Source organism: Polypterus senegalus, chromosome 8 (assembly GCF_016835505.1).
Source record: "Polypterus senegalus isolate Bchr_013 chromosome 8, ASM1683550v1, whole genome shotgun sequence".
Lineage (NCBI taxonomy): Eukaryota > Metazoa > Chordata > Cladistia > Polypteriformes > Polypteridae > Polypterus > Polypterus senegalus.
Window position 1 is genome coordinate 16,908,153 of NC_053161.1, and position 12,216 is coordinate 16,920,368.

The following is a 12,216-nucleotide window of genomic DNA, read 5'->3' on the forward strand; positions in this document are numbered from 1 at the left end:
CTTCCAGTTTATCAGAATAAGTCTGTGTGCCAAAAGTGTAGTGAATGCAATCACAATTTGTTTGTCTTTCTCCACTTTAAGCCCCTCTGGAAGAACCCCAAACACAGCTGTTAATGGGTTAGGAGGGATTGTGAGTCCAAGGCTGTCTGAAAAGTAATTAAAATTTTTTGTCCAGAATAATGTTAATTTGGTGCAGGCCCAGAACATGTGACCCAGTGAGGCTGGAACTTGGTTGCAATGTTCGCAGGTTGGATCGTGCCCTGGAAATTATCTATATATATATATATCTATATATCACTAAGGGCACGCAAGACAGAGAGAGCAAGCAAGACAGAGAGCCACGCCCGCCAACTCTAAGACCATGGGATACGTTCGACAGAGCCCCACCCGCCAACTGTAACCCTCCTCCTGCATCCACCATCACCCTTGAGGTATGTGCACTGCCTGCTCATGTGCCCGCACGCAACAACTCACCAAACACAGCCTCAGTCGCTTTCGTCTGTGCTACAGTCAACACAGAGAGACAACACACACAGGCGCGTGAGAGAGAGACAAATACAAAAGCGCGCGAGAGAGAGACACACACACAGATGCGCAGGAGAGAGACACACACACAGGCGCGCGAGACAGACACACACACACAGGCACGCGTGTGCGTTGTTGCAATGTTACTTTTCTTGGTTATTTATTAAATTACGGATTTTTCAAATGTTCATTTTTTTTCCCTGTGCTTAAAACTCATTAAAAAAGTGTTTTTAGTGAGCGGTTCGTTGCACTATAGCACAAACTCTTGCAGCGTTAGTTTTCTCTGTTGTTCAAGGTTTTCTCAGTGTTATTCAATGTTTTTACATTTAGTTTACTATTACTCTGTGCATTCTATGGTATAATTAAGTATATTTGTGCTTAAAAACTTAAAAAAACATATATTTACATACAGTTCATACGGTCTGGAACGGATTAATTGTATTTACATACAATCCTATAGGGAAATTACTTCGGTTCACGACCAAATCAGTTTACGACCAGAGTTTTAGAACGCATTATGGTCATTAACCGAGGTTCCACTGTATATGTAATCGACCAAGTCGCCCGACCATGGGGTACGCACAACAGAGCCCTGACCGCCCACTCTAACCCTCCTGTCGTGTCACGGGGAATGCACGACAGAGCCCCGCCCGCCAACTCTCACCCTCTTCCCGCGTCCACCCTCGCTCTCGTGGCATGCACACTGCTTGCTCATGTGCCCATCCCCAACATGTCACCAAACACATCCTCATTCGCTTTGGTCTGTGCTACAGTCCACATGCAGCTGTGAGACACGTTGACTGTTCACGTTGATAATGATGCGGCATATGCTACGCACGGGTTGGCTAGTAAAGTATAACTTGAGAGAGCAAAGACTTCAGTAGAAAGAAAAGCTTACAAATTTGCCAATACAGCGTCGTAATCAACAGAAGCCTTTTTAATCATGTTCACGTGAGGCAAGTATATTCTGCACATAATCAGCATACAGAAGAAAATTTTAAAACCACAAACCATACTTAACATGGTAACTCTAAACAGCAAAGTGAAACACCAATAAAATAGCTATAGTAAAATTCCTGTGATTGTGCTGCAAGCCCTTAAAAACATGATTGCTTAAAAAAGGGAAATAAAAACATGTAAGCAGGAGTTATCAGGAGGGCGGTAGAATGGCTAACTATATTTTGTCAACTGTTGCTCAGTTGAAACATGTGCTATCGAAGGAGTTGTTTTTGTTAGGCCCTTTGTGTGACCAATTCTAGGATGCTGCTTGCCTCACACAGGGGCACTTGTCAACGAAGTTTTTAATGTGCCGCTTTTTCCTGCAGTCTTGCTGAAATGGTGAAACCAAAACTTTGACAAGCATCCTTTGGCGTCCACTGCTAAGAATTACATGTTTACCAATGCTCACAATGCATGTTTATGCATACACTAAATGCACCTCCTATATATATTACTAGCAAAATACCCACGCTTCGCAGCGGTGAAATACTGCCTTAAAATTTTTATTAAGAAGAAAATTAAACCTTTTTAAACTGAGGGAAAATATACCAATAATTATTTGTTATGGATCTTTGTATACCACATTGTGAGTTCAGCCCTCCGGTTGTAATATGACCAAGCTGTGCGCTGAGCTTACTCTTGAGCATGCAACATACAGTTGGCCATGTAAAAAGCAATCTTGCCTCAAATCTCACAGCTTGGATTGCTGCTGTCATAATCGGTTTGAGTTTCATGGTTTATTTCAATTACGACAGTATTTGTAGGACTTGTGTTGAAGAGACATTCGGCATCTGTCAAGCGTTGTAAGTATTCAACCGGTTTCATCGATAACTTCACATCCAGCTTTTGAGAGTTTAAACATTCATAAACATCAAAGTGTCTACTACTGAAATCGTCACCTGTGAATCTAAGATGCTTAAGAGGCATTGGCGGTTGTCCAAAGGTGTAAAATATTTGGCCATTTTGGTACACATGAAAGCGACAACCAAACAATTCAGCGGCAGCCATCAACTCACATGCAGATGCATAGGTGAAGGGCTTAAGCATTTCACTCTTCTAGTGCTCCTGTGTAGAATAATTATCTCCTGTACCATCATCAGTCCACACCTTGAACCTGTTCCAGTCATTCAATACATAAGACACAATGTTCTTCCGGATATCAAGAGTGAGCCTGATATGGCCGTGCAATATGTAACAAAGAGAATGGAAAAGGTAGATGCCTTCTCCAGGCATGGAAACCACTCGGTAAGTGACAGTTCTTTGATTGATGGTGATCACCTTGATAGACATGTTAATGGGGGTACGGCTGGAATGATAAAGGAAATGGGTACCTGAACAATGTAAAGTAAGTCTAAAATACCTACACAATAACTATAATCGTAATAAATGAATAATAAAACAGCGGAGAAGCCGTGGATTAAATAAAAAGGCTGTAGTTATCAGCAGGGAGACGTGAATCCAATGGAGAAGCAAGGAAGGGAATGTAGAGATTGGAGCGACAGACGGCCTTATATAGGCAGGCAGTCAACAACGTGGGAGGCGTTGGGATGGGTGACCCAACACCGCCTCACACGGCGACCAAGCTGCAGGCAACGGACGTATATATGTATGTAAGTAGGATTCAGTTAGCGTTGGGAACCCCTGCACAAATTTCTTGAAGATGGGCCCATAAGTAACAAAGACCGTTGAAAAGTTCAATATGGCGGCTGATGGAAGAAATATAAAGTCACTACAGACAAGATTTAAGGCAGGAACTTCTACAGAGCCTACTCAGTTCTTGGAAAATGCACTTGATCATCACACAGTGGTGAGCTGCATTAACTGAGCCAGGGAAAACAAGGAAACTGGATATCATCTATTAAGTAGTCTTACTTTGCGATCACCCATCTTAAAAATGAAGTAAAGTAAAATTGTTGCTAAGTCTACTTTTAAAGTTAAAAGTACAAGAATATAAAAATACTTTAAAAAGTACATAACAAAAGTAAATATAATTAGTTATTTTTCACCACTGTTTTTTGGTACTGAGTCATTTTGAGCAATTAATAGTTGCAAAAATCTGACTCATCTTTAATTTGTCTACCCCATTTACACATTTGAAAAAAAGATTATGGTTAACTCCCAAAGAGTTTTGCCTGGAGAGTCCAAATGACCCTATCAAGAAGCAGCTCCTCAAAATACATGCACAGACTGGGCAAATGTAATCCTATAATTATGTTATAGAAAATAACTTTTGGCATCTGTGTATTTCACATACAGTATACACTAGGGTGCTTGGTGTAAAAAAGAATAGGATTTTTAACACTTATTAGAATATATAGACAGTAAATCCTGTTGGGAATAAGGGAGGAAATGTTTACCCGTATAAGAGACATAATGCATAATAACTAAGAGAGGCATACCACGAGGACAACATTTGAAATGAAAAGCTAATCGATTCTAAGTTTGTTCAGATGTGCTTAAAAATATTTAATTATCTAATATCTGGTTTTTTTCTGAACCTGCTTAATCTAGTTCAGGGAAGAATTTTGTAAAAGTCTAAGCATCTTAAAAAGAAATATGCTGTATATCATACTTCTGTTTTTAGTTAACAGATGCACACACACATACACACACAAAAGTATAATGTAATAAAGTGCATTTAGAAATCATACCCAAAACAGAACAAACATAACCTATGGTTTTCACTGTTATCAGCATGTGATGCTCAGATACAGGGAAGGAAATCAAAGGAAAACATACCATTCATAAACTATTTCTGTTTTTTCAGTTTTGGATGTACATAAGACACATCAATATCTTCCTAATAATTCTCAGACTTATCCAACTTCATACCAATGACAGTTGCTCCTTTCACTTGGTAAGAACTTACTTAAATGATTTTATGCCCACCAGTAGGAATCACAATCAACACTTTCAGAACACAGTCAGGCTCACAAACACTCACTCTATCATACACGTACTCACTCTATCATACACGTCCAGTCTAGAACAACCTTCTTTTGGCTGTGGTATGAAAACCTAAGTATCCAGGAAAAACAAAATGCATTTATACAGTATTACAAACATAATTTCAGAACAGTTTTAATGCAAAAGCCCAAGATAATTAGCTTTTAAAGCATACAGCGATCAAAATAATAATGTAAAAAGGGTAACAAAATATATCTTACCAATAATCATCACTAGCCATGCACTTCTCATATACGGGGCCCTCTAACTCCTTGGCATCCGGGAAAATGACCTCATTGTGTATTATGATGGTTTTAATTATCTCATTAACATGTGCTTGACAAGAAACTTGGTCCTGTATGTCTGGCACAGGCATTAATGTGGGACCAAAGCAAATAGCTAGGTTATAGGGATCCATCATGTTTTCATCACTGTACTGTGATAAGCTGCAATAGTTATGAAACACTTATTAATTTCAACATACAGAGTGACATTTACAACATTTTTATTTTCACAGATATTTTCTCAAGTTGTAACTTATACAATATACTTTTTCTACCTGCTCTTTGATATCTAAGGCTTTGTCATGCAATACAGCAGAGTTTGAGGAAGTCATTAATAAATACTGTAAACATTTTGCTAGCCATATAGTAATACAACTGCACAAAGTTCATTACACTCTCTTAAAACTGCTGTATGAGCACACAATTCACTTTCCACACCCTCCAGGAAATACTCATTAGATAGATAGATAGATAGATAGATAGATAGATAGATAGATAGATAGATAGATAGATAGATAGATAGATACTTTATTAATCCCAAGGGGAAATTCACATACTCCAGCAGCAGCATACTGATAAAAAACAATATTAATTAATTAAAACATTTATGTATTTCTAAAGTAATTTGTTCAAACACATGTTCCCTGAGTAGGCAGTTCTGGTGAGTACATACACATTATAAATGCCTATTATCACTGATCCAATTTATAATAGACTATTATGAGAAACTTATAACTGGTGTTTCAAAAACGGATGGTTATCCTATATATCTTCTGATGTACATGAAACTATAATAAATTTGCTGTTATCTTAAATGTAGCATAATAACACTGTTTTCAATGTTCCAGATGTTAATTTGAGTGTCTAAAGATGTTCTGGATCAGATACACACACCATGCTAGACAAGAGTTGTGGAAAAATATTGAATTTCAAAGTGTGCACATATTATATTCAAAACTCTTCTACCTCAATTCTGTGCAGAATTTTGTTTTACTAAGTTGTTAAAAACAACCCAAGGAGAGTGGAAATGCTACAATACTGTATATGTACACTGCAAATGAACTGAACATCCATCCATCCATCCATTGTCTAACCCGCTGAATCCGAATACAGGGTCACGGGGGTCTGCTGGAGCCAATCTCAGCCAACACAGGGCACAAGGCAGGAACCAATCCTGGGCAGGGTGCCAACCCACCGCAGTGAACTGAACATTTGGCATTTAACTTGTTGGGCTCAACAATGAGGGCCACAGGACAAACAGCCTAGGGTTTAAAGCCTGAATCAAGATGACCAGAAGTGAGGGCTGAAAATACTGTAATGACAATACTGGTCGGTCATATAGAGCAAAAACACATTAAGTAATCTCAGAAGGGCACTAAGTTCTTCTTACAGGTAGCAGAACTATATATTATATAGTAGCTTCAGGAATTTTAAAATAATATTCAAAATATTACAATCATTTATTGTTCAAATGATTCACTTTGTTGGTGCTTTCAAATGTAAACTGTTATAGATGCTTAGATAGTCTTGCTGAATTGCAGTTTCAAATTATCATGGCTAGAACATCACATGTTAAGAACATTTGACAGCATTCTTTATTAGAAAATACTTTATACAAAAAGATGTCTTGTATTAACACATCAATAGCTAATGTACTATTATTCTAATCTTGTTTACATTGCATTCTGTAATCTTCAGATCAATAATGTAAGAATGTAATATTTTTGTGCACCTTTTTCCAGAGACTAATTAAAAAAAGGTCTTTTCATGTCACAGTAGTCCACAATTACCATGAGCCAAAGCTCTTTCCTCCGAGTGAGATTAAAGCTTAGACCTTGTACTCACAGCTCCACCTAAATGGGTGAGCCACAGAAGTCCTTTAGCTTAACTACAAATAATAAACAACATAAATGATCCAAAAACAATGAAAACAGAACTTACTGGTTTAAGAAGGCAAAAAGATATCTCATCACTATTAGGACTGATCTTGGAAATGTTAGTAAGATTTTGCGCAAATAGAGAGCCCTCTCATAGAGATTATCTATTCCTGGAAAAAAGAAACATGTCAGTAGTTAGTCATAGGTTGCCACTACAGTACAAAAATTGTAAACAACATGTACAACATTTTAATATATTAAAATAACATTATTTTAACTGTTCTATTTATGTGAATAGTGTTACACCTATGATGCCAACAACAGTAAAAAACTACCATAATCAAATAAAAGATGTACATTTTACTTGTTTTTTTCACAGATACTGTAACATCATCATTTGTCAGCAGTCTGATGTGATTAACCTATTTCAACAGTATTACCTAGTTTTTGTTATGGCATTGGGTTCAGTTGTTGCTGAGTGGAAACTCTTTTTTGAGTATTAATGCTCAGGCTATTTGAAAACCAAAATGTGAAAAGAAACTGTATTTGGATTCAGCGGGTTAGAAGATGGATGGATGTTAAAATTTTATTATATCCCCCAAAAGCTGAACTGAAATTATTCTTTGTCCCCCTGACTACAGAATAGCCCCAGTTTGTTATCTACCTTGCAGTTGGTAATGGATGTGGGGAAACAGTTTTCAAAACAGTATCATATCATATTGCACATATTAACCATACTGAATGTGCTGTACGTACTGACTGAATGTATTAAGTAAAGTATATGTAAGTTTGCCATAGAGAAATAACACAACCTTTAATATAGAAAGTAACTGTTGTTACATGTTTGACTCATGCTGGATCCTAATTTGCTAACTCAGTAGCTGCTCAATTTTGGAAACCAGGGAAAGATGCAGCTACAGATATATATCATATTATTCACACCTAAAATGGTGCTATTTACTATACACTGTATGTTCATTCTAATTTTAATATCTTCTCCTTTAAAATAAAAGAAAACCAGTGATAAAGATATATATTTTACCACGCGTTCATGTCTTTATTCTAAATAATGTGAAGATGTCTCCCCATGCCTGTTCATGAAGTTCCAAAGATTTTAATTGTCAAACCATATCTAAAAAGAAACTGACCTCTTTTTTTCTTTGAATTTTTCGTTTGCTATTAATGTACAATGTACTTATTTCTTTTAGAACTGACTCTTCTATACTATTCTATATTGATTTGATGCCAGAATGTTTGTAGTCTTTTACTAGGGTCTCAACATTTCCCTGTAAGTTATCTTGTCCCATCCTTCTGATTTTGTGTTTATTTTAATTTTTTTCTTGGATGCTTTATTATAGTAGTAGCAGTAGTATTGTCACGTGTGCAGTAAAATTCTTACCTACATGTCCAAACAACATACAGCATGTCATCACTCCCTAGTGTAATGTAAATTACCAATGTATTAAAATTAATTACTCCATTTTATGATGGTACTCAAAGCATATTGTATAAAATAATAGCTTAATGCCTGAGCACAATGATGAACATCAGACATGAACTTTCCTCTCTCCAAAAAGAAATGTCCCTTTCTGTTCTCTGTGACTTTCACAGTACTAATTTCACAATAATTGAATTGATAGACTGTGTTATATAATGTGCAATGTTCTGGGATAAACTACTGCACTCTTGGGATAATAGCATACACATATGATTCTTTTTTTCATTTATTTCTCTTAAAGGTGTAAGGTGCTTTAAGCAAGAGGTGAAACACATTCACACCATTTAAAATGCAATGCTTTCATAATAAAAGGAAGGAAAAAAACAACATTGTGTGTGAATAAATGTTGGTGTTTGAACATTTTGTTTTGTGCCTTTATTATTCTGTGGTATATTTTACAGGTACCGTGTTTATCATAAAAGCACAATGCACTGTGCATATAAGTGGAGGTGTGCATTATAAGAATACACTGAATTGACTTGAAAAAACATTAAAAAGTATAATGCATACTACAGTACAATGTTTTTAACAATAACCTTTTCAGATTACTTTGAGCCAAATCCATACACTACACATTTCTGTCTTACTTAGATGAACTGGTAGACTTGGTTTCACTGTGTATGTATAAGTGAGAAAAAAGTATAGTATTGACAAGTGAATAACTAACAGTATTAAGTGATGTACCCATAAGCAGGGAAGCAAAACCTTAGCAGTCAAAATTGTAGAAAAATGATGGAAATGTTCCATAAAATAGTCCAACATGTTATGAGACAAGTAAATCTGTTTACATATTTTGTAATGGTGGGCTAAACTTAACTGTATGCTGAGAGTGGCAGTGGGGAAGTGATTGACTGTATGCTGTTTCACAACTCCAGGGAATGGGTTTGAATTTGGTTTCTGTCACTGTTTACATGCTCTCCCTGTGTCTGCATTAATTTTTCCACTTGTACTAAAGATTTCTCTTGCATCCCCAGTTAGTATGTATGTGGTTAACTGGTAACTGGATGTGAGTGAACATTAATGAGTAAGTGAGAGTGCCCTATGATTGCATGTTGTCCTATGCAAAGTGTTGCCTTGTCTTGCACCCAATACTGCTAGCATAGGTTTTAGCCCTCATTATAAATGTAATTAAGGAGGTTTAGAAAACAGATGAAGGGATGCTAAAGAAGGCACTATATTTACTAAATAATAACTGATTGAATGGAGCTTCAACATATCTAACACAGATAATAGAAATCAGAATGCAATTTCTGAAACAAATACTCCCCTTTGAATATGGATGTGGGACTCTCCATTTGAAAATACTAAACTCAATCCTATTAAGAGAAACTGTGGTACCACACTGTAAGAGTGGATGGCAGGCAATTGGCGAGGCAAGAAAAAGGGCTGTAGTCACCAAGCATAGATAAAAAGAAAGCCTTGATTAAATTTTTGACAACATCCTGCATTTCTTAGAAATGGTCAGTATGCTGTGACAGAACACCATTAGCCATTGTATGAAGAAACTGCAGCATGTGGAATTTGCAATTACACTTGATATTTACGTACTGTATGCAATAGGCATCCATTTATAATTTAAAGAATAAAACCAATTATTTTTTATTTGCAAGCTACCAGACTAGTCAAATTTCTTGTGTGCTCTTAATACTTTAAATAATTTTGCTTTAATGTCAATAATATGTTTACAGTGTGAAATCCAAAACAAAAAATTAAATCCTTGCATGCACTGAAAAATGTGATTCAAGAAATCCTCATAAAAATGTGTAATATATTGGTTTGATGAAGGAAAAAAAGCTTAGATATGATAGAAACAAGGACCACATTTGTACAGGTATTTGGGAATGGTAAGTGAAATGTATGTAATCAATGCATCTCCTCTTTCTGTGAAGGTAACGAAAAATGCTGTCCACAATTGAAAGGAATATCACTGGTTTTATCGAGAAATGTCTCTTTAATGTTGAATGTCATGAGGCTGTAAAAATAACTGTTCCTCTTAACTACTGGTAATGGGATTCAGAATTGCACGCTGTTATTGTTATTACAATGTCCAGTAATGTTGCCTTCTTACAGCATTAAATGTCCATTTTGGCAGCTCTGGTTTGTAAATTGATTAAAACTGTACAACCTCAATTGTTAAGGATATTTTATAATTTGTGAAAATTGCAGGCTGTTGGTTGTAAATTTACTATTGGGAACTACAAGAAGGCTGCGTGCCTAATTAGTAGTTATAACGACTGATCTGTAAAGTTAAAGGCCAAAAAAATAAAACAAAAATACTGGGAAGGATGAATTCTTCAGCTTCAACTGGCTATAATGAAAACTAACAGACTTGTTTCAGAGAATACAGCATAAGAACTAATCCTTTAAACATTTTTAAAGTCTCTGGGAGCCCACCTCATGCTACATTTAAATTAATTCAGAATAATTAGATCATCCTACATGGATTTGTTGTTGGGCCAGTTCCTCCATTTCAATTTAAAACAGTCAAAGATTATCTATCCATTCATTATCAATCCAGGTTATTCCTGGTTGATGTCAAGGGGGGCCAGAGCAACAGATTCACATATTACAATAGAAATCAGTTTTTTATGGGTTTGCATAGTCCATGACAGAGTACAAACACAAACCCAAAACCCATTTTCAGTCACTAATGTATATATGTGTGTGGGTTTTTGTTTGTGGGAGAAAACAAGTGCCCTCGCAGAAAATGCATGCAAAAAGAAACTGCGTGAAGGAATAAGGCAGCTAGCTTCCTTTTGAAATCAATCTGGCTCTATGCACTGTGAGTTGGCAGTCCTAATCACTATGCTGCCCAAAGAGAGACTACACGTGTAATATTAGTTTACATATATTATTAAAGTTTTCCTAAATAAAAAAAATGTATTGCCATTTAAGGTAGTTTTAATTCATATTCACAGCATTTAACAACAAAAACTACAGCATAATTGTATCTTTAAACAGCTGTTCAAGCATGCATAAAACACAGGTTGTAACAGGGTATCTAAGACCCTGAAGGCAACATATGCCTAAAAGGGAAAGAATTTTAAATATGATCCTGAAACTGACATTAATCCAGTGTAGTCAGGACAACTGAGTACCAGATGTCACAATAGGCTACAATGTGTTTGCTTTGTCCCTTAGGGTCAAGCATTTTCTAAGTACAGAACCATAACTAGTTGAACATCTGCCAGGTTCTGGTCCTCTCTGTCATATTCAGCTAGAATCATTTTTATTTATTCTTATTTTTGTGCTCTCATTCTATATGTGGTGCCAAGTCTGAAAAGGTTATGGCACAAAGATCATCCTTTTAATGGAGGATTACTGACCACATGACACACGTAACTATATGCTGAAATTTATACATTTAACAAGTCAAGTGGATTTATAGCCATAGCAATAACTATTTATCATTAATGTAAAAGATGAGATTTTTACAGCTCTCAGAAACTAGGTTTGCAAGTTTATTTTTTCTTTTTTACAAATATGTTTTAGAGCACAAAGATGTGTGTTAATTTGCTCAGTATGAACTGAACTGTGTATGGTGTGAATGAGTGTGCCCTGTGATTAAAGTATAAAACTTCTAGGGTTGGCTTCTATCTTGAGCCAAATGTAATCCTAACTGATTTATTCAAGTACAGTAAATGAAACAATGTAAGCATCTTTCTCAGCTATCACAGATGGCAATTAACTATAGTATTTGAAATGCACAAATATTTAAAGTCATATTTTCATGATTAAAAATTGAAGAAGTGAATGCAAGCATTTATTGATGCTCATTTATTATATGATTTGCTTGCTGAACATTTGATGTTCCTAGTTGGAATTTAATAGTTAACAGTATTTACATTTTCTAAAATAGAGCCATCTTCTGAATTTAAAATATATAGACATGCCATATGGGTTTAGGAGTAGGCAGTTTAAAAAACAATGAATAAAGAAAACACATGAAAATCAAAATTAACCAAAGCAATACACACTGCACCCAGATCTTATCAAATAAAAAACAGAATTTCTTAATTTAGTAGATCAGAAAAACAGGTAATTTAATCTATTTGTTAATTTATGCTTTGTACAGTTTTGCCCTGTA

The 12,216-nt window shown here is 35.8% G+C and overlaps 1 protein-coding gene across 1 annotated transcript in view; it reads right to left on the bottom strand.

Moving 5' to 3' along the window:
• srgap1a (SLIT-ROBO Rho GTPase activating protein 1a) overlaps positions 1-12,216 on the bottom strand; it is a 250,898-nt gene that overhangs the window by 45,406 nt on the left and 193,276 nt on the right. Inside the window, exons 16-17 of the mRNA XM_039760840.1 lie at positions 6,696-6,801; positions 4,692-4,916 (exon numbers count right to left, since the gene is read on the bottom strand). Coding sequence (XP_039616774.1) covers positions 4,692-4,916; positions 6,696-6,801 — 331 coding nt within the window. The remainder of the gene's footprint in view (positions 1-4,691; positions 4,917-6,695; positions 6,802-12,216) is intronic.